Source organism: Hippoglossus stenolepis, chromosome 8 (assembly GCF_022539355.2).
Source record: "Hippoglossus stenolepis isolate QCI-W04-F060 chromosome 8, HSTE1.2, whole genome shotgun sequence".
NCBI lineage: Eukaryota > Metazoa > Chordata > Actinopteri > Pleuronectiformes > Pleuronectidae > Hippoglossus > Hippoglossus stenolepis.
In genome coordinates this window covers 10,805,135-10,828,101 of record NC_061490.1, presented here as the reverse complement: position 1 = coordinate 10,828,101, position 22,967 = coordinate 10,805,135, and the positions used below count along the sequence as shown (strand labels likewise).

At 41.8% G+C, this 22,967-nt stretch overlaps 2 protein-coding genes across 2 annotated transcripts; one reads left to right on the top strand and one right to left on the bottom strand.

The window, feature by feature from the left end:
* Positions 1-1,938: 1,938 nt before the first annotated feature.
* slc6a3 (solute carrier family 6 member 3) lies at positions 1,939-17,111 on the bottom strand. Its single transcript, XM_035162479.2, has 16 exons — positions 16,768-17,111; positions 15,781-15,923; positions 15,267-15,477; positions 14,065-14,196; positions 11,746-11,962; positions 10,452-10,590; positions 10,081-10,215; positions 9,234-9,337; positions 7,664-7,788; positions 7,038-7,150; positions 6,735-6,863; positions 6,428-6,527; positions 4,718-4,818; positions 3,998-4,165; positions 3,761-3,832; positions 1,939-3,607 (listed from the first exon to the last, which is right to left on the bottom strand). Exons 2-16 carry the CDS (start codon positions 15,865-15,867, stop codon positions 3,584-3,586), a joined length of 1,857 nt encoding a protein of 618 aa, XP_035018370.1. The 5' UTR covers positions 15,868-15,923; positions 16,768-17,111; the 3' UTR covers positions 1,939-3,583.
* Positions 17,112-19,883: 2,772 nt separating this feature from the next.
* On the top strand, positions 19,884-22,771 carry LOC118113689 (transcription factor 7-like 2). Its single transcript, XM_035163625.2, has 6 exons — positions 19,884-20,519; positions 21,495-21,559; positions 21,667-21,753; positions 21,948-22,107; positions 22,404-22,511; positions 22,629-22,771. Exons 1-6 carry the CDS (start codon positions 19,884-19,886, stop codon positions 22,689-22,691), a joined length of 1,119 nt encoding a protein of 372 aa, XP_035019516.2. The 3' UTR covers positions 22,692-22,771.
* Positions 22,772-22,967: the final 196 nt, after the last annotated feature.

The window sequence follows — 22,967 nt, the reverse complement described above, 5'->3', positions numbered from 1 at the left end:
AATGCCCTAAATTATATGTAATGTAATGTAAAGCTCAATGATGCTGTTCATGGAGTGATATGCTGTGCCTGTGTTCTTCCAGTAGAGGGCAGTGTCAACCAAATAACAAGTCGTAGCCACACATCAACATCACACACCAACAACACACATCTGAGAAATAAGTTAAATTCTAAACACAATGTTTGTTGAAATCTGGGACAAAATTGAGTGAATCTTGCTCCGTAGTTGTCTCTGTGTGTGTTGCATTAGATCAAAATCATCGCTCTCCTGCTCCCCTGTGTTTTGTCTAAGTCTTCAGTGTCCAGTGATCACAATATCAATCATCCGCTCTATCATTTTCACATCTGGAGAGTCAGTGATATTTCAGGCAGATCCACTGAGTGGATGCTGATCATGTGCATCCTCTTCACCTCAATTCCAAGACAGAGCTTGTTTTGCATAGATAGAAGCAAGTCAATTCTGTTTCCTTACATCCTTTCAGTCTCAACACCAGTGTCAAGACACGGAATCATACATAATTACTGTTGTTAATAGGATGTGATAATGGCTCATTTTAAACTTTATCCTTGTAGGAACAAAATTGCAGTTTTTGCGAGCTTGACAATGTTAGGAAACCTCTCCAGACATGTGTCATAGTCCTTTAATTGAAAATATAACCTAAACATATCTTCACCTTAAAACGTAATGATCTACATTATGGGGACTTTTTTTTGTCCCCATAAGGAAGACAAGTCCCCATACTATGACTGTGAAAACCTGGACAACACACATGTATCACAGATGATGGTATGAGGGACATCAACATGTTCACTGCCACATGTGGACAATGGTCTTAGATTAATCTGCATTGCAAGACATTCAATCAGGTCTCTGTTTTACAAATGTGTCCTCTATGTATGTAGCTTAATGCCAAGGTTGCTCTCTCAGCTAATCTCTTTCTTGAAAGCTGAAGAGGGTGACAACATTAGAGATTGGTGCGTGCAGGTTATTATGGAATACAGAAAACAACATTAATCCCTCCTCCTGGGTCATATCTGTACTGGAAGTATTTCAGGCATTTTTGGTTTCACAGGGACAAATGCTTTGTGCTTGGTCAGGGATGAAATGGAGTACATTTTGTACACGGAGTATATTCTGTTTTATGTAGCCTATAAATAAGTAACCACTGAACACATACGCCTATGTGCACAATGCAGGCTAGGCTAAGTCAATATTGTATAAACATTTTAAAAATACCTAATTCAAGTAAAATGACCAGGGAACACACTGATTAGAAAACATGTCAATATGTCCCAAAGCTTTTCAGACGCTAATCATCCTCAGATGGCGTCTGCTGCAGATATTGGTTCCTCTGTGTTTGCACATTGTCCCTGAGACAGTGTGTTTTGACTCTCTGGTTACTGTGATGAACACTGTTGATTCAGGGTCATGCTGACCAATCTCAAAGAAGAGCCACAACAATTACAGCTGCTCTTCATTGTGTTAGGACTGAGCTTATTTTCCCCCTTATCTCTGCTCAGATTGAAGACTTGCATATAGATCTGCAGATCCGTCAATAGAGTATTGAACACAACATTGGTGATGGGTCGTAATTATTCATGTTGTTTCAGTGCAAGTGTTAAAGAGGAGCACTGACATTTATACAGTGAGAGTGTTGAAGCCTGTGCTTTACATCTGATTTTCAATCAAGTGTACTGGTAGAATGAAGCGAGTCACTTAATCTCACAATAGAAGCTCTGTTGATTAAGCAGGACTATCAATGAGTAGTGCATAGTGACTCAGCAACGTGAATTATGATATCATCTAACAAAGGAACATTTAAAGTTCAAACACATAGATCAAATATACAGGAACAAGTAATTACTTTGCCTTCTTTGGGCCAAATGACTACGGCAGAGACAACAGAAGAAGACAAAAAAAACAGGGTGTGATTTTAAATGTAATAACTGAATTAATTATACTTTATTTGACAGTACAAAACAAAGTCATACGGTCAGGAACACCACAGTACAGCAGCACAGGCATACGATTTTGGACATAATGAACCCTTCGGTGTGTTACATGTAGCACGAGGTGAGAACGAGTCACTGCTGACCCGCTTGAAAAGGGTTCCAACAGAAAGAGCTCCTATGGATTCTCCATGTAATCCTCACCAAGGTCCTTAAGGCTAATATCAACTTCACAGCAAACAAAGCAATAATATTATAATATATTATATACAAAGGTCTAAAACAACTTTCCTGTTGAAGTGAACAGGAAAGTGGTCTCAGATATATATATAATCTCAGATCATATATTCTATATAATATATGTAATCTTGTTGGTCTTGTTACAGAATATCATACAATACAATACGATACAAGCCCCTCTACATTACATTTACTTACACAGATTTACTGTATAACTTAAATTACTTCATATGGTACATGACACACTATTTATTTGCAGTTTCATAAAAAGCAGCGTTTTAAACAGTCTTGAGATTCGGAGTGAGATTCTGTAAACAGTTTAAATTAAAGCTTCTGGAGGAAGAAATCACCTGAAACTGAGGAGAAATGGTGACGAATAACAACGTGGCAGATTATGTATTTTCTTTTTTTCCTCTCTCAGTGATAATTATTTGGAGTTTTTGTTCTTTTATCACCACTGGACAGCTGTTAAAAATGATTTAAGTCTCATTATTTCCACCTTAGACATTTTTAAGTATCTGAATGATAAACGGTTTCAATTGTAGGATTTTATGTAATTTACATTATTCTAATTTAAAAGGAATATTACAAAACAAATCAACAATGGATTGTGTCCGATTGTTTTTTAGATATTTACGTTACGTTTTGTTGATCGAAGTCTATTTGTGCTGATGGAAAAAAAGAAATAAAAGTGAGAAAGCTCAGGTTTTATCTTATGCAAATCTTTTGGTCTGTTGATGTAGCAGCCGTTCTGTCCTGTAAGATATTTTTATGTAAACAAAAGTAAGTCGCTTTTTTTTTTTCTCCTTTTCAAAGCCGACAATAAACCTGTGACATAGCATCATAACAGTCTTTTAAAAGTCAATAAATTATTACATGAATTCAGTGAAACCTGTGACATTTATCACACACCCGACTGCTACGTTCTTGTATTACACTAATAATAAAAAAAGCTGTGTACTGCTAATGTCATTAACAGCTAAAGAATGAAGAAAAAATCTTTTTATAATAAACATATATAAAAAATGCTTATTGTTGTGTGTAGCATCTCAAACTCCTAACCCCGGGTACGTTCATTATATTGTTATCTACGTGCAAAGTGAAGAAAAGTTACACAGTATGATTTCTTGACTATAGGATTTTTTTTGTATTTATGGAAAAGAACACGATTTTCTATGGGTTTGTTTTTTTCGGCACTTTCAAACAGCTCCCACCCCCGCAGCCGCAATCATGGTAGATTTAAATGGCTATTTCTCTCTTATTCTTTGCTTCCCAGGCCTTTGCTGTGCAGGCATTCATCCACCCAACGTCCATACTCTCATTCTCTGTCTCTCTCACTCTCTCCATCGCTCTCTCTCTCTCTCTCTCTCTCTCTCTCTCTCTGTGTGTAGCACTCAGACCACCAACCAGTGTTTCAGCTGTGGGAGAAATTGAGATTGAGATATGCCCATTAATTAAAACAAATCGGAATGGTTGAATTTAATTGATATGGAATATAAATATGCACATTCATATAAAGCATGCATAGATGTGACATTTATGTGCATGATCACAGTAAAGTCAACACTTACAGTGAACTGCCGAACCTCCCCGTTGTCGACCAAATGGTGCTCTGTCTCTGGGGTGATGGCATAAGCCAGTCTCTGTTCCAACAGAGGGAGAGAAGGACATTTAGAGCCTCTGCCGTAGCAGAACACTGCAATTTATCTTTACTGAGAGGGCTCCATCATAACAAAGCAAACTGAAGATGAAAGATTAACATTTATATGACTTATTTCAACTCATTTTTGGGCAAGACTCAGACTTACATTGCAAAACTTTCCAGGCAGCGTGCAGAGTTTGTAGATGGCGTAGAGCGGCACCATGGTCATTGACGACATAGCCAGACACCAGCCCACCGTGTTGGCCCACTGAGGGAATACGTAGCTGCCGTAGTTTGGAGGGTTGAACGTGGCAAAGCTCACCACCACCATGAACTATGGGAGAAGATGGTATCAATGCAAAAGACTTGAAAATTCCATCTATCAGATGTCACAGGAGGATGATGGATGTGTTAATATCCCTGTGGTCAAGTGGTTAAAATGACATGTGCAGGGTGGGGTGGAGCATGGGCCGGATACCAAGCCCTGTGTTCATTCAAACCCCCTTTTTTGTCCCATTCAGGACTGTTTATTGTGGATGAGGAGTGTTTTTCTTTATGTATCTTGGGAGCTACAGGTCAGAGAAGTACAGGTGAAGATCATGGAAGGAATGTACGAGGCACAACCTGCCTGTGGTAAGTCTCACTAGAGGGGTGGAAGCATTTGAGCAGTGCTAAGGATGATGAGGAGGTTTTGAGGGAAAAAACCTAAAGCAGGTGTACTTGACCCGAATAAGAAGCTGGACTGTCGGACAGAGTATCAAAGTGAGAAAATCTGTGATTGCAGTGTCACTGTGCATGGAAAACATAGCGAATAAAATCTTGATTTAACCCAATTTTTCTTTCTATATCATTTCCCCCTTGTAAGGTTTCAAAATGTTCGACTCACCAGGAGGAAGCAGGGGCTGACAAACTTCCAGCACAGCCTCCAGTACAGGCCTGGTCGCTGGCCAATCATCTCCTCGATGTCGTCGCTGAAACGATCCACACCTGAAACACATTCACAGCAGGTTTGGGGTACGTTCAACATCCCTAAAGCTTGATGTGTTTCCAGTAGAAAATATCAAGTATTTGGATATATATATATATAATTTTTTTTTTATTATATATATTATTATTATATTACACATGGCCATTGTATGCCACAGAGGACACAGATAATTATTAAAATACAATTCATAAATTAACATTTAGAGAAACTAAAGTCACTCTGCAGAGTCAACTGTATTAAGCTTCTGCACATATATATATATTGTTTTACAATATCACGATTTTCCTTCTCTCATGAAACTACATTTCCTCTTCCTGCCCAGAAGGCATCTCTCACTGCAGGGGAACAGATCCAGACTGACGACCAGGTACTCAGCGCAGCTAAACGTTCTCATGTAGTGGACAGCAGAAGGACGAGGGAAAGACCACAGTGGCCAGGGGTTACGGTTCCCTGTCAGCAGTTAAGGGGAAGTGGGGGAAAAGGCCCTGTGAAGCCTCAGGCTTGATTTATTTGGCTTGCCAAGGTCGCGACCCACCACAGCGGTCCGGTACGCTGACCTCCACTGCCTGGGGCCTGGTTAGTTTTTAGCCCTTTATGGATCTGACCACAGGCAGGTTCAGGCGACATGAGACAAGGAACCCGATACAGAAGTTCAGGTCAAATGTTTTCCCCGACCTTTAAGATTGTTTTTATTATACTTTATGCCTGCTGAGGTTTCAAAATGGGGGTGAGGTTTTCACATTTTTTCATCAGTTTCTCTGCTGGAGGTGAAAAACAGGGAAATACATGCAGAGATAAATATTCATTATCTTCATTCATTAGTCTTCAGTAATTAGCTTTCAAAACCTAGGAGACTATAGGAGAAGCTTACAGTAATCTACGGCCACTGAGGAAACATACAAACAGCTAAAACAACTGCAATGAGTCAATGGCTTTGGTCACCATAAGAGGTCACTAATCTGCATAGGACAGACAGGGGTGTCTATTCAGTCTGTGATGTGTATAGTGTATATAGGCATTGACTCCAGAAAATTATCTTATTTCATGGAGTTATAGACAAAAAATGCTTTTGAAAATAATTTAACCTAAAAGCATTGTGGAGGTGATGACAAATGTAAATAAAGCATCAGCAGAATCTGAACATCTGCAGAGAAAATGAATTCGGGGTCGCCCCCCCAGTTGCCACCCACAACAGTCTAAAATCCAGCTATTAGACAGCTGACTCCTGTCCATGATAACTGGGAAACGCCCGTTCCCTCGGCTGCAGTTTCTTTGTGTGGCCCCTTGCAGGGGTGAGAGCTTGTGCCACTTAACGTCACTGACCTCTTACCACCATCACGGCCGCAGTGCATGACGTGGACCTGAACAAGGCCATGCACAAAAACCTGGCCGGAGACTGAAGAGGCCAAAGCCATTAGTGGGAATCAGACCTTGTAGCTGAGGTATCCTTTTGTCTAATAGAAGTATGTGGCACTGAGGCACAGAGGCACAGAACATCTATAGACCAACTGATTTCTCATCAAGCTCCTAATATAGCATCAGCTTTGCCGGCCATGGAAACATGAATCATCTGTTTCCCTCCTCTTTTCACATGTCCATCTCTCTCACCATAGAACCACGCGATGCCGATGGCTTCAATAAGCACTCCAAAGAGAATTGAAGTTCCGGCTGCAAAGTGGTCCAGCAGAGTAAACACATACATCCCACCCTGCAAGAGAGACACAGAGGGAAGATAACAGTAAAACAAATACTCATTATTCAGGTCACAGCATTTAAACACACCCGGCCACCTTTAATTATTGGGACGGTGTTACAACCAGAGTCGGTGGGAATAGTAAAATGTATGAAGTGAACAAATAATGAACAACGACTGAACAAACAAGACAATAAGCAGACTCTTTGGTTGGATACTTACATTTGTTACACAGAAGAGGGATATGAGGAAGGTGGAGACTACGATGAAGAGGGTGAACAGCTCTCTGTGCTTGTGGAGGCATTTGAATTCATCAATCAGCCCAGTGATCACCGACTCCATCCCACCCATCTACAACAACACACACAGTCAGAGGAAAACACAAAGTCAGTGAGAAATAAGTGGTTAGTCACATTAAATATGCCTGTTTATTGCGTAGTTGTAGCTACAAGACAAAAACGACTTGTTATGTGCGTCTGTGTGTGTGCGTGTGCGTGTGTGTGTGTGGGCAGGGCACACACTCACAGCACTGTCAATGCCCAGCGTCAGCAACATGATGAAGAAGATAACCGCCCACACCGATGACCCAGGTAATGTTGCAATGGCTTCTGGGTAAATGACAAACACCAACCCAGCACCTAAAGAACAAGAAATTCAACATGAAAAGAAATTTAAAGCTGCCTCCAACATAAGTTAAGAGTTATAGTTACAGTTATAGAGAACATGACATAGGTGTTGTAAAAAAAAGTCAGAGAAATAAATAATACTATTGGCGGCATTTAAATCCAGTTATTAAGTTCCCTGTGGGTTTCCTTCATTGATTAAAGAGTTGGAAACTAAAAGCAGCCCATGGTAAATATTGCTGACACTCGTAATTAACAAATGCACATAATACAGATTTTATTCATCGACTATTCCTCTGTGAGATGCTTGTCTGACTTCTACTCTCTTCTTTCCCACAGCATATTACTGATATATGTCAAGAAGCTACAAAATTAGGTTCAACAAGAAGCTATGAGAAATGAGCTGAAGCTCTCATCACTTGACTTGGCCCCGTACATCCCAAAATAAATATAAGCAAGCTGGCGTGGTTTAATTTTTTCACACAAATACAAGCACCACAATAGAGACACAGGCGTATAACACCCCACCATCTCTGGCAACTTTGTCCAGGGCCACGTTGTGTTTAAAAGACATGTAACCGAGGAAGGAGAAGACCACAAAGCCGGAGAAGAAGCTGGTTAAAGAGTTGATGGAGGTGGTGATGATGGCGTCTCTGGATCAATAACATCAAATAAAATGGGGGAAAAAAAGAAAAAAATTCATTGGTCAGTCATTAGTCAGCACACAGTCAATATCAACACATACACAAGAGAATCTCGGGGGTGGGTCAAGGTCGGATCTCTTGGCTTCACACATGGGATTTACGCTGGATAGGTTTAATGAGTCTGGGTGTCAGAACAATCTGGAGAACCTGGATTGATTTTATGGATTATTATGTCAGTCAGTAAGTCAGTGTCTGATCCTGTGTAATACTAGCCACCTGTCATCCTGGCTTTTGAAATAGAGTCTTGCCACATGTGTGTTTCACTTTTGGGGCCCTAGATAAAAGGGTCCTGGGGGGCCCTTCATTGAACCCAACCAAATTAATAACAGCAAGGTCATAGCGCAGAACACCCACCAACATCGCAGACACATCACAGGCGCACATTTAGATGTTCACAAACCAAAGCATTAGGCAGAAAGTCAGTGGCATGGAGCCTCATTAGGGGCTTTACGACCATTCCTCTACATGGTCAAACTTGGAGTTGAAGGGGTTTCCTATATAACTGCCGTTGCTGTGGACAGATGTTTTCAGCTGTTCTTGGGGGCTCCCTCTCATCTCTACGCTCCAAACAATTGTCTGCTTTGCCCCCCCTATAGTGCAACACCCCTGTATAGTCTCTTGCAATTGTAAAATTGACCAGAATCTGTTTATTACCAGGTAGATTTACACATACAAGGAATTTGCTGAGGCGTGTTTGTGCAAGCAAAAATATAAAAATATAAATATAGGAAACTGTATAAAAACTCTATAAAGACTATAAAAAGTTAACGTTAAAAGCTGTCATCAACCCCTCCACTGGCTTGCGGTGAATCCAGAGGAAGATCCCCTGCTGTGTTCACACATCGACTTCTCCTGGATTTCTACTGACATTATACAAGGAGGTCAGGCAGATAAAGTCTGTAGAAACTGCGCAGCGTCTCACTCTGACATTTGCGTTCACACATGCACCTCCTCTGGAGGAAATACGGAGGAACTTTGGATGCCAGTGCATGTCTGAAAGCAGGTCAAGTAAATATAGAAAATTTACAAATTAACAAAAAAGTGCCCCATGATAAAATGAGCTTAAGGAGGAATCCTCGAGGTGGACGGTGTCATGTGTCAGTTATCAGAAACATAAAAAAAGGCAAAAAAGGAGATAAAAGCCTCCTGTGGGATGCTGATGATTTTCAAAGAGTGCGACAGTTTTGAACAGTGTTACGGCTGTCTGTTGCACAGCATGCTGTCAAAGACATAGCGTGTTTCAAGGAGCTTCAAAGGTTATTGTAATTCACCTGCTTATGCCGTGTGTGTGTGTGTGTGTGTGTGTGTGTGTGTGTGTGTGTGTGTGTGTGTGTGTGTAGGGGCCAGTGCCCGTCCTCCACCCTGCCCCTGCCCCTGCCCCCATGCGTCTTTACCTGTAACAGTTGTTGCTAAATTTGTTGTAGCTGGAAAAGGCAATTAGCACACCAAACCCCACTCCCAGCGAGAAACAGATCTGTGTCGCTGCCTCAATCCAGACCTGGGGAGCGACAGAACAAGCACACTTGTGTGAAGCGGCAAACAAAAGGCACAGGAGAGGAAAAAAGCCATTATTAGGGATAATTGCAGGAAACTCATTCAACGGCAGTAGATGAAAGACGCTTGTGAATACGGGGGGTAATTTTGCAAATTACTGCTCCATGCATCTATCTAATCTAATTCTCCAATTGCTGCGGTGCATCTCTCCATCTATCTCCTTCTTGCTTTGTCTCTCTTTGTCCATAACTGAGTCCTGCATGCTTACTTATTGAGCTTCTTAGTGCCTGCTATTAAGGTAAATAAGATATTGTTATGTTATAGTGGGTGTCACAGATATAAGGAAAATATTAGAAACCAGTTATGGCAACAGTTTCCTCACATTTGTTTGTCCTCTTGAGGGAATCCCTCTTTAAATGGTACTTGTCATTGTAAACCAGTGTTTTTATTCATTTTAGTATCATCTCTCAGATGTTATGAATTAAACCCACAGTTGTTTGAACTGATTTCCACTATTGTAAATTCTGATTTGTCACTACTACCAATTTCTTAATAAAATAGCTGTTGTTACTAGTGCGTGGGCACAGATCACGATACAAGTGATAATGTTAAATAATGAAAAAAAAACGAAATATAAAAATATTTTAGCCGCTGTTTCTGCCTCCCCTCATAGCACTTCTTCTTCTTCTTCTTCCTCTGCCCCACCACCACTCTCACCTCACCTGTTCCCCCGCCCCCCCCTCTCACCTTGGCGTCGCAGAGCTTCAGGAAGTCCACGGAGAGGTAGGCCTTAATGCCATCGATGGCTCCAGGCAGGGTGACTCCGCGGAGCAGCAGCACAGTCAGGACCACGTAGGGCATGGTGGCTGTGATCCACACAACCTGAGAGGGTTGTACACGTTACACACACACACACATACATATGACTCCAGCACAAGAGGAAATAAGGCCGGGCACACACACACACATTCAGAAGCAAGTTAGGGTGAAAGAAAGCGTTTATGCTGTATACACACATACAGTGGTGTCAGTGACAGCATTTCCTCAAAGTAAGTCCATAGCTTACAGTCACTTGATGATTTTATAGTTCTTCTCTGGGCTACGGTGTCACATCCTACCTTGCCAGATGTCTTGACTCCCTTCCAGAGACTGAAATAGAGCAGAACAATCACCACAGCAAGACAGGAAGTCAACTGCCATCGTGGACGACCCAGGTCATCGATGCCTCTACTGTCCTGGATGTGGAGCACGCCTCGACTAAGGAAAAGGAATATTCTGGTTAACAAGAATAACTACAACAGAGTCCAACATTTGGACACACAGTCTGGAGGTCTTATGTTTAGCATAAATAAAGAATAAATAAGACTCAGAAGAACTATATCAACCAATGCCAACACCTGGCCTCACAACCTGAGGTTACCTGTTGTTGAGATAAGCGCCTCCAGTAGGAAAGTGTCAGAGCTACAGTCACTAATCTAATTGCAAAGGAATCGTCTTGGAACAAGATTCATGTTTTCTGGCCACAGCTTGAGATGTACATAAACTTAAGGTAAAGCTGAGCACAGGTAGACGACCTCAACACTGGGACTAAAATGCTGTCGAACCCAGGTGCACTTTGTGTCCTGACTCAGAGGCATTATAACTTGCATTGAATTAAGGGATTATAGATAAATAAAGAACTCATATATAGGTTCCAGCAAAAGGCAATGTCTATATAGTGAACCCAACAGATGATATATTTACGGCATCCGGATCAAGCATAAAACTGGATTCAAAATCAATATCTCTAGAGTTCTTCGGTGACAAGGAAAATTGCACGAGCAATAAAAGGCAACCGATTTGAAAGTGCACATCTATAAATGTATCCAATTTGTCACCTGAAAGACTGTAAAGTCAGTGCACATTTTTGACGCCTTGACTAATTTCAGAGGTGATCTGAATAAGATCAGCCGATGATAGAGTCGTCTGCAGGTGGCTCTGTGCAAATAGCACACTGCCATTTCAACGAGCAGGGATGAAATGCCTCAACTGTCACAACAGACCAGCCCCTCACTTGTTGGAAAAAGAGACACCTGGTCACAGGGGAGGAAGCGGCGAAAAAGCTAAATGCAGCCAAACGCCAGTTCCATTTTGAGCAAAGTACATCATGTATGAATATTTTATTGTTTATTTAATACGATATTTGAAGACAGTAATCACAGTAACCTCAGCTATTGTGTAGATTTAGAGATTGTACTTTTTCCTGTGGACTTTACAGTACAGTTAAGACTAAGTTCAGCCAAAGTCAAAGTAAAAGGTGTTTCTAATTGCAGTTTCCAATATTTGCATGTAGAGTAAAAAAAACCTCGACAAATACTGAGAATCTGATGGAAAGTTACAGATTCAAGCTTCTGAAGTTTTGGACCAACTCACTCGAAGTACTCCTGAGCAGGAGTGGCCTTGTAAATGTCGATGACTGAACTGTTGTCGGCCCAGTCCGAGCAGTTCGGGCTGTTCCAGGTGTTGTTGCAGTGGACCCAGGGTAGGTCGCCAGTGAACGAGGAGAAGAGGTAAAACAGCGCCCAGGAGATGATGACGTTATAGTAGAAGCCAACGTAGAGGGAAATGAGGATCACTGTGAAGCCGACGCCTGTCAGGACAAACACACATGAATCAGCGTTGACAGTAAAGACGGAGAAATGGAGGTCATTGCTGTTTACAAATCAGCTCCTGATATTTGAAAGGGGCACCTTTTGGGTTTTCCTCACCCTATAGGAGAAGGTTAAGGACAGAGGACGCCACACCTTGTACAGATCATTAAACCCTTTGAGGCAAACTGTGATTTGTGAATATGGGTAATATAAATACTATTTGATTTGATTCGTCTTTTCATGGCTGATTTCCATGGCTGCAAAAATTCTACTGTTGTTAAGTACAGTGCATTTACTCAAGTACTGTACTTCTGTAAAATGTTTGAGGGAATAATCCTAAGTATGTCAATTGCTTTGCCACTTTATACAGCATTCCTTCCACTGCATTTATTCATCTGCTATAATAACATGTTACAGCAGAGAAGGGTAGAAGGAATACCTTTGCAGAGGTACATGTACTTAGTTACTGACTATACGTATGTACACTTTTCATGTATCTGTACTTTAATTAAGTCGATTTATTTTCTGGTATTTTTCTACCCCACTACATTTTTACAATGCATTGAATTTTAAATGACCAGGAAGTCATTGATTGTCCAAACGTTGACTACAGAGTCCCCTTTCCACACTTTCCTGCAACAGACACCTTTTAGCATATCATGCAAGATAAAGTGAACCAAATGATATCTAATCCCTTGATAGTATTAGTGCTAATCTTAGATATTTTTTCTGTATTGGTCATGTGGTCTTCTAGAACCATTAGGAATCTGTAGAAACAGTTATATATTCCTCATACAGTTCAAACTTAGGCACGGCTGGGCTGAACAGTGACTGCATTCACACACAGTACAGTAGTCTATGAATACACCAGCAAGTTTGCCTTTTCATGCTTTAATTATCAGCACATCTACCCTTTCTATAAACCTGAAACTATGTCCAATCTTTTAAGGCTGAATTTAATTGTTAACCTTTGCTAAGAGGCTTGACCGCGACTGTGCCTTATTGGTTCCTTTGTAATTTGGATGTGATATTTGTCCAGGCAGCGATGCCTCTTATTAGCGCCACATGTGTCCAGGCTGTCTCTCCGTCTCTCTCCGTCAACCCTCCTCAGCCCTTTTCTTCCGATGCATTGATCCTGAGAGGAAACCAGCTTGTTGATCAGAATAATTACTGTCGATATGGGCACGTGTATGTGTGTGTTTGAATAATTACTGTTATCCCCCCGCTGAGAGACAGGGAGAGTGTGAAGCGTGTGATTAGAACGTCAACGTACTCAGTGTGGTCCCTGAGAGACGGCACATGTTCACACACAGGAGGATCAGAGACACACACACAGACACACACGTACAGTACACACTGTGGGCCACCTTTAGACCAGAAAGGACATAATCAACAAAAAGGCATTGGTACGGCTTCATACTGTGAAGCAACAGATGGTTTGCTGCTAATAACAGGGATTTATGATGCATTTATGATGCATTTTTAAATTCATGGAAATGTGTTAAATGTGGATTTAAGTGAATGCACACAACTCACATCTTGTCACACCAAGAAAAGTTTTTGCACTATATTTTCACCCGGTGACTTTGCTCAGGAGAGCGGATTGGTCTTGATGTGCGTTTCCCCTGCGTGCGCCTGGATGACATTCTCCTAAACTGCGCTTTGCTTATCGATGTGTTGACAAGTACCCGGAGAGAGTGTCTTTGACAGATGGATTTGGACGATCGGGACTCGAGTCTAAAAGCCCAATTTCCATTTGCTTTCCATCTGAGTGCCAACAGAACCTGATGTTCCGTGGAGGATAAACAATGCCTGTCGCCGCTCAACACGGAGACGAGCAGACAAAAGAGAATGGCATGTGGACGGGCAGGCATGTGGGAAGACAAGCAGACAGAACCGACACGTGGATATTAAAGGAAGCATATTATCATACGGACAGAGGAGCAGGCAGGCGGATGGACGGATGGAGAGAATGCAAGTCATGCTGCGGTGGACAGATTAACAGGGACTCCTGTAAGAACATGTTGCAGGTGTTCATCCTCTAGTGTGTGGGCACTGTTTGTATGTATGATTATGTCTCATGTGACATGTCACTTCCTACCTTTAAATATAGGACAGATCTTCCACACCCCTGCTGCCCCCTCTCTATTGTACTGTCCCAGAGCCAGCTCCATGTAGAAGAGGGGCATGCCTGCTATCACCATGAAGAACATGTATGGCACCAGGAACGCACCTGCAAACACACACACACACACAAAATTCAAATGCTACACAAACCAGTGGCAGATTGTTCTTTACCAGGGGCCATAGAGGGGCCACAATTTACACAGAGGGGCCAATTATATGTCCAACATTCATGCACAATTCCTGATTCAGAGAGGTTAACATTTAGGTTAGCTCTAACTCTAACATCGGGCAAAGACACACATCACGGAGTATATTTTGAAAATTGTTCCTTGTTCAAAAAAGCTAGTTCATCATAAAAAAAAAAAAGACCACTGACACGACAGGGGCACTTCAGGGGCCAATCAGATGGGGCCGATGCCCCTCTGGCCCCGCCCCTCGATCCACCCTTGATGCAAACATACTTTAATTAAAAGAAGAAGATAATCAGTTTGAAAAATATTTTGGTTTTGCAACCAAATAGCTAAATCACACCAAGTAATGAAAATTCGATGGAGATTTAATATGATTTGAAATTTCCAGCCAGACCTTTGATTTAGCTTTTGGTCCTAATTATGCAAAATGTGAATATAGATTGAGACGACTGTCTCAAATGAAACCCAGGAATATTGTCCGTATACAGACATCATGTTGGATTCGGGGTCGCACAGTGTCCCCAGAGAAGGGTGTCACCCTCGGTCACGTCCACAGTATCATTTCCAGCTCTTAAACACAATGAGAGCTCTATGTTAAACAGCCATAATTAGCGGCCCTGACTGTTAGAGCTAATCTATTCGGAGCAGCTGTGGTGGTTTCTCCTCTATTTTGATCCCACTAAAGGGTTTGGACATATCACCAATGGCGAATAACAAACACAAGGGCCTGAAGCTCTCATGCAAACGTAGACACCTGCCAATGCACGTGCATATGTGTATTGCAAGTGCAAATGGGTGTCATCCTCGATTACTCCATCTTATTTCCTCTTTCTTTTTTCTTTTCAAAATAACCCTGCGCATAACTCCACCACCTCCCCTCCCTCCTCTGCTTCCTTTCTCCTGGACTCTCTCATCGTCACAGACTAATCGACTCTTTAGACCCTTCGGCTAGCTTCCTTCCCTCATCTCCTTTCCTCCATCTCACCTCCTCCGTTCTTGTAGCAGAGGTAGGGGAATCTCCAGACGTTGGCGAGGTCCACAGCAAATCCAATGACCGACAGGAGAAAGTCGATTTTCTTCCCCCAGGTCTCCCTCTCCTCCTCCCCGCTGGGGTTGGTCTGAGACGGAGTGGGCGCCACTAAGGTGGTCGAGGTGACCTGAACCCCATTCTGCTCCTTTACAAGGATCAGCTCCACCTGCAGGGTCGGACACAACGTAGAATGAATCAGAGATCTGTATTTTCTGTCATTCTAATCTTGTACTAATGTTTATCGTGCATCATTTCGGTACAACCTTGAAATGACAGAACTGAATGTCAGAAAATTGGAATTTAAATACCTTTATGATTCATTTCCCACCCAACACATTTTAAATCAAGCTCAAACTGAGAAATGCACGAAATTAGGAGACTTGCATCCTGCAGTGATTCAATGAGGTTTTCACAATCAGGCTGATTTGCATGCCATTAATCCACATTAATGTGTCGTATCTGCACTGACCTCTTTGGGGCCCATGGTGTTGGAGGGGGCTTTTTCGGGGGCTACAACCGAGGACATGAGGCCGACAGCGACTCTCTCCGTCAGCATGGAAGGGTGCACAGCTTTCAGCAGAGCAATGCCGGTGGTTGTGTGAGAGGAAGCAGCTGAATGTGAGGAATGAAAGAGAAAACACAGGAAGGGAAACTTTATCATTCCCTTTATGGCAAATGAGGCTGTTGATGCAAATATAAAAAAAAATGGGAAAACTCAACAGTGCAGCAAGAATTCAACAATAAAGTTTGGGGAAAAAAGAAAACCCTTTTAATCATGGATTTATATGAAAAATCTAATTCATACATTGAAATGAATTTCCAGCTTTCAGTTGTCAGAGGAAAAAAAAGAAAACAGGGTAATGGGATCTGGGTAACTGGGAGATGGGGGGGGTGGGGGAGTGTCTCTACAAGGCCACCACAGCGTGCTCATTTCATTTCACACTTGTTGATCGCCATTTTGCTCACAGATTTGTCCCAGTGTCTGCAAACCGCCGTCTAACCACAACACGCTTTCAGTTTAGATTTTTTTTATTCTTAAAAATGACATTTAAAAGATCCAGGTTTATGCATCCAATACAAGAAAGTGATCATATTTAGCACATTATAATTTCTGCAATAGATAATGTGCATTATTTGCAATAGTTGTCATGGTTTTTCATATCTTCACGCAGTGAATTTTGATGTTGAAAACTGAATCAATGCTTTAGGGAACATGTGAACATTTTCAGCGTTAAAAACAACTCAATTCCTCAAGCAATCACATTTGGATTTAAACCTTTTTTAACTAAATGTTTTAAAATTCAATGATAAATTCTGTACACTTTTGGAATTTCAACAAATAACATTGCAGGCTGCATCCTTATTCTGTATTATTGGACATAGTATTATTAGTCACATATACAATAAAAATAAATAAATAAATATATATATTTATTTCCAGAAATGTAACACTCACCTTTCAAAAATGACAGACACTCCTCAAGTTTGAACTAATTTAATTCCAGTTGTGCTGGCGTTCGTCCGTGTGCTGCAAACTGATGCTGACCATATTTACGCAGAGCGTCCTTGGAGAAGTTAGACTCAGATTTAAGGCAAAGACGTCGGTTAAAGAAAAACAAAAGACAAGAAAAATGCAGTGAGAGACAGACTCACAGTATGAGGAGAAGAAGACAGAAAAAAAAAGATAGAGAGGGACTGGTAAATCTACGATGAGTTGTAGAAAAGCCCTCCCACCCTCTTTGGCTCCAGTGACAGACACACAGAGCCCAGAGTACCCTGTGGTCTGGTGTGGAGATCTGTCTGCGGGACCACTCTTCAAATATGAGAAACAATCAACAACCCCCCCCCTCACATCACCATCACTCTCCTCCCTCCCTTTCCCCCTCCTTACCCGAGCTTCTTGTGCTCCTGCTCCTCTCTCTCCTATATCGTTGCATTTTTACCGGATGACTCGTCTTTCTGTCTGGTTAAAATAAACACAAAATAAATGAATGAAATTTAAAAAATAAATCAAACATACATTGATTTCCACTGAGGTCTTTATGCCCCTGTAATAGTTGTTTTCTTCCTATAGGGTCACCTTCATCTTCTCCATCATCCACCTGATCCAGATGTTTTATTATAAGATGAACTGAATAACATGTTAAGCTTACAGTGGTTCTTTCTTGGTCTGAGGATATGACTGTGGTTGCTTAAAGTTAGTTGACATGTTATAGCTCCATCATCATCACTGGGTTGTGGATTCATATTCATAAAATTAAGTGCAGGGGAAGCTGCTGACAACGTATAATGTGCAAATGCACCAGATGATGCTTTTATTTAATATCTGTAGATTGAGTGTCTCGAGATTTAAAATGTTTGGAAATAAAAGAGTTAAAAAAAACGTCACTACGGAGAAATACATTCAATTTTTTCGTCTCTTTGTCTCTTAGACATTATTCTCATTTGTTACCTGGTGTTATTTTTCACAAATCATTTTTCTCATCCTCTTAAAATTATAATCCAAAAATCAATGAGGGTTTTCAACGTTGATCAATAAAGATTTGTCTGAAAAACAAAGGAACATTACATAATGTCTTCGGCTGCAAATGGTGCAAGAAAAGAATAGTCATTGTAAGATCTTGGATACTTGGTTTGACATCTTAAATATTTTATGATAAAAATTAAAAATGGATGAATAAATAAGCAGCAACCTTGGTAAATTATATACAATAAAAAAAGACATTAGGTATTATTGTTTAAGAGTAAAGAAACGAGTATCATCAGGATTGTGTGTGATTTGCCCAGTCGCATGTGCTCTGACAACACAATTAACCCAACAATCAAATTCTGGTTCAAATTATGCTGAATCCTGATTGGTTTACGGTTTTCCAACTAAACCACCTGAAACCATTAGGAAAAGCACAGGGGGGAAAAAAATCATATTTAATGAAATCTCTCACTAAAAATACCCCAAACAGTTTAAACTCAAGGAAATCATTTTTGTAAGACCTCAAAACCCACAGACAAAAGTTTTGAAAAATAGTTTTAAGCAACCTTTCCGTGGATATAAAATCTATTTTCATCTGGTATTATTATTTTTTAAAAAGTCCCTCAAACAGTTTTCCTTTCTCTGTTCCTCTCTTCTTCCTCCTCCTCCTCAATAGACCCCAATGACCCACCTACCCACCCTGTCAATTGGCAGAAATATCATTACCTGTAAATGTCCAACAGGCCTAAACACAATCAGCCCTGACACCCAGACCTCTCCCATTTCAAGCTCAACCAAAACAGGGCCGGGGCATCAAATAACCCAATCAGCCGGCTCCCCACGGACAGATTTATGACTGTCGCGTCCAGAACGACGGCTTATGGTTTGCAAGCCAATCATTGTGATCAATCGAGCCACTAATCCCCTACACTAACACTGCCGCTGTCGCAGTGCACACACCTATGAAGTGCAATCATCCATCAAGCCTCAGGCCTCCCAACAGAAATCGTTGGGTCAATGTAAGCCGTGCTGGATGTACGAGGTTCCCGACAGAGCTCGGACAACAATGAGGTGAACATTATCGAGTGTCTTGTTGTCATAAACGCAACAGCTGAGACCCAGAGAGAGGAAGAGGAGGAGGAGGAGGGAGAGGCGATGGGTGCAGAAGGGGAAAGGGGTTGAAGGGAGAGATGCAAGAAATGAGGGCCAAAAATAACAGCAACAAAAAATTAAAAATGTGGAATATGAGAATAAATGGGGAACCACACACTTAACTTACACTTGTCTTGCTTCGTCATGAGCGCAGTGTTCTTTTACTCCTGTGGGGAGGGACAGAAAAATGACACAAAAGAGGAATGAGGACAAATTCTTTGCATATTAAGTAATGACCATGACCACTGAGTCCAGACAATTGGGAATTTGCCCCCAAAACAGAAAACGCCATCTTACCTGCTGAGCAACACAGCGGGGACTCTCCATGAAGTCTGTCATCAACACAGGGAAATGTCATGTATAATAAAACCTGCAAGAGACACAACAGTTCTTGGTTAAAAGCAAACACTTGAATAAAACGTTTACGGTAAGTTCTTTACACATGTTACACACTAGGGAATATTTTGAATCTTTAAACTTTACAAACTGAATGAGTAGCTATAGCTATATAAATGACGTACTGGCCCTTTAATTAGGGCCCGAGCACTGACACTGCAGGACCCTATATTGTTTATGTTCAAATTATTTGATTGCTGCTAAAAGTCCCTGCATTGGTGTTTTTCATCCAAGTCAACCACACGGTTATGAGTTTGCATCCCTCAAACATGCTGATATGTATTCTCTGTCTGTATAAATACAGATGCATCTTATGAATCACGTGATGATATTCAAATGCATGTAATATAGAGTTGCATAGGTTACTTCCAAAGTGAGAAGTCAGGTTGTGACCTCACACTCCTTTGATCCTGTTATCATTTGAAAAACGCATTTTAGCCCACAAATGCGATTTTCGCTCATTGCCTTGGCAGTTCACCTCAGAGAGAGACGCGCAGAGAGGAATTCGGCATTTTAACTTCATTTCGCTAGTATTTTGACTATTATCAGCAAGGATGAAGGAGCTGAACCCACTGACTTACCCGGTTAGAGAGGAGATGGAGCCCATGACCTACAGCACTTTGGACTTCGACCTGATATTGGGACTTTTGGAGGCAGACTTTGTCCACTCTCCTCCTCCTCCTCCTCCCAATGAGAGCCCTGCTGAGGAGGGGTTTGACCCCCAGCAGCCCCCGACAGAGGGCGACATGCCCCACGGAGCAGCGCCGTTCGGCCTGCGGCAGCCAGTCCTGCGTGCACCTGGATTTCACGCTGCATCGACCGACTTTCCTCTTCTTCCTCCTTTTTATGCCCCGGCTAAGGAAGGGTTTGACCCCCAGCAGCCCCCGACAGGGGGCGACATGCCCCACGGAGCAGCGCCGTTCGGCCAGCGGCAGCCAGCCCTGCGTGCACCTGGATTTCATGCCGCATCGACCGACTTTCCTCTTCTTCCTCCTTTTTATGCCCCGGCTAAGGAAGGGTTTGACCCCCAGCAGCCTCCGACAGGGGGCGACATGCTTCACGGAGCAGCGCCGTTCGGCCTGCGGCAGTCAGCCCTGAGTGCACCTGGACCGGCTCCTCCCATGTACCATCCACCAACTGCCCGGCAGCCGAGCTACATGCACCCGGCAGCTCCTTGCCGCCAGAGAAAGGTACGGTCTTCACTGGTTACAGATCCATTCATAACAAGTTCGTCAATACTTATGTGACAAGATGCTTCGTATTCACTTATTAACGATTAGTCCATGGATACTAAACCCAATTCTGTTTCACCGCTTAGCGCGTTCATTGGCAAGCTGGGAGAGATACCCACAAATGTAGTGTTTTATTCATTAATAGGGATTTAAACATTATGAAACTAATTGTAATATCTCAGTTTGATATTGTTCCAATGTATTATGGCCATTTTTTCTTTCATAACAACCTTTAAATAAAATCGCTAGCATGCTAACGCTAGCATGCTAGCGATCTTTTTTTTGAATGATAATCCCGTATTTTTACTTAATGTCATGTCGCACCCCCCCTGAAGACCCACGATCCACTTGATTTAACCCGCGTTTAGCATCGAGGTTACTGAGCTGAACTGCCCAAACAACAACAAAATGCATCCTGACAGGGTTGCCTAGCAACCTGAAGCTGTGCGCTTTTTATTTAAATTTGAAATAATGCCGATCATCCAAGCTTTTCAAGTTCAAACGTCATTGATTCAGCTGCATTAGCATAGATGTTATTAGGATATTATATGTTTGTCACTTTCGTAACTGAAAGCAATAGAATTGGTTGATTTAAGATTTCAACAATGTTATGTTATGTTATGACGACTACTGATGACGTCACGGCTCCTGGAAGTGCTGTCCCAATACGTAGGGGAAGTTTTCAGCCATTACCAGGGGTAGGGGTGAAATGGGATTGGGACTAACAGCAGTGATCCTGACTGAGTTGTGGGATATACCACAGAGCGACTATGACAGATTATCAATCTTTGTGCTGTCATTGTTGGGATGAGAGTATTAGCATCAGGACAGGGATTATTAAGTCTGGGTTAGGTATACGTATGTACAGTCTGTGTTTTTAGACCACGGCAGCTCATTCAAGCAGTCAATTAAACTTTGTGTTTGTGTCTCCAGGTCAAAAACGTGCCAGTGACCACCCCTTGGGGCCAGGAGACGAGCCTAACTCCTCTTGGATTCATGTATGTATCTCCCACATAAATGCAAACGAACACACAACTGTGAGCCTCTGTTCTTCAAACCCACTTCTCCTGTCATCTAATGTGTCTGCCTGATTGTGTCTATACAGAAATGGACAGATCGTTTATGGTCTTCCGACCTATACAGCTCCACCTGTCGCTCCTGATGTCCCTGTAGTTAAGGCCCACGCTCTACAGTAAGTCCGCCTGACTGCTTCATCATCTGTGGCTGACAACAACTAAGCCAGACTCAAAATTAAATCACAATCACCTTATATGTTTTATATTTATTATCTATTTATGTACCCCGTCCTTGTCAACTTTTTTGATTTGTTTCTGTCCTCAAGAGTTTTACACAACGGAATTTCATGCTCTCCCTGTTTTCCCACAGAAAGAGAAAGTTCTGCAGAAAACCAGACCATGAGAACAAGCCTTATGTCAAGAAGCCCCCAAACGCTTTCATGATATTCCGCACGGAACAGAGGCCAACAGTTGTGGCAGAGCTGCATAACAAGAATTGTGCGACTGTCAACAGACTCATCGGACAGAGGGTAAGTGTCTTTGCTCTGTATGTTTGAAACTTCACCACAGTTTGATAAAAGATTTAAAAGCTTTCTGCCATCGAGCACTGTCGACGACAACACGTCCAAAATGTTAAATTGTTCCTCCTACTATAATTCTTTACATCTTAACAGTTTTGTATGTACAGTCACATGACTAGTGAGCAAATCTAAAGCATTTCCATCATTTTATGTCACAAACAAACTGTGGGTGGTTTCATTGCAGAACCTACACCTGTTCATGTGGATCTGTGTGTACTTAGGTTTGTGTTGTTGTGTGTCCACAGTGGAAGTCACTGCCCAAAGAGGAGCAGGCAAAATACTATGAACATGCAGACAGGGAGAAGCAGCTCCACTCTCAGCTCTTCCCTGAGTGGTCAGCCGGTGACAATTACGTACGTACCGTGTACTATGCTCACATGCAGTACATGTAATAATTTTACACTCAGTGATGCAACACGGTCACTGCAGCTGATATCACACGTGTCTGAAATGTTTGTCTTTGTGTACAGGGCCAAAAGAAGAAGCGGATAAGGAGGAAGGGTCCTGTGACGGCATATTCTGCTGCCATGTGAACTCATGAAGACCTTCAGATGTGCTACTTTTATACCGTCTGTCCACTAAGGACCTTTTTTAATAAATACTAAAAATGAAATGATTTCCTGCAGTGTCATTCTGATCCATGTCAGGTTATTCATCAAGTACAAAATCAACTTGTGTTTTCAGATTTCTCTCTTGACTTTGACATGTGGTAGAAAAAAAATCAATGCAAGAAGGAAAATAACTAAAGTATTTGTTTAGGACTTTCATAAAATCTCCATCAGTAGGTGACAGAGTGAAACGTTACTTTC

Excerpts from the sequence above, each read along its gene's own strand:
- LOC118113689 (XM_035163625.2), top strand. The coding sequence starts at position 19,884 with ATGAAGGAGCTGAACCCACTGACTTACCCGGTTAGAGAGGAGATGGAG. Across the intron at positions 20,520-21,494 it reads CTCCTTGCCGCCAGAGAAAG|GTCAAAAACGTGCCAGTGAC; the intron begins GTACGGTCTTCA and ends TTGTGTCTCCAG. Across the intron at positions 22,512-22,628 it reads GGTCAGCCGGTGACAATTAC|GGCCAAAAGAAGAAGCGGAT; the intron begins GTACGTACCGTG and ends CTTTGTGTACAG.
- slc6a3 (XM_035162479.2), bottom strand. The coding sequence starts at position 15,867 with ATGCTGACGGAGAGAGTCGCTGTCGGCCTCATGTCCTCGGTTGTAGCC. Across the intron at positions 10,216-10,451 it reads GAGTCAAGACATCTGGCAAG|GTTGTGTGGATCACAGCCAC; the intron begins GTAGGATGTGAC and ends CAACCCTCTCAG. Across the intron at positions 9,338-10,080 it reads TGAAGCTCTGCGACGCCAAG|GTCTGGATTGAGGCAGCGAC; the intron begins GTGAGAGGGGGG and ends GTCGCTCCCCAG.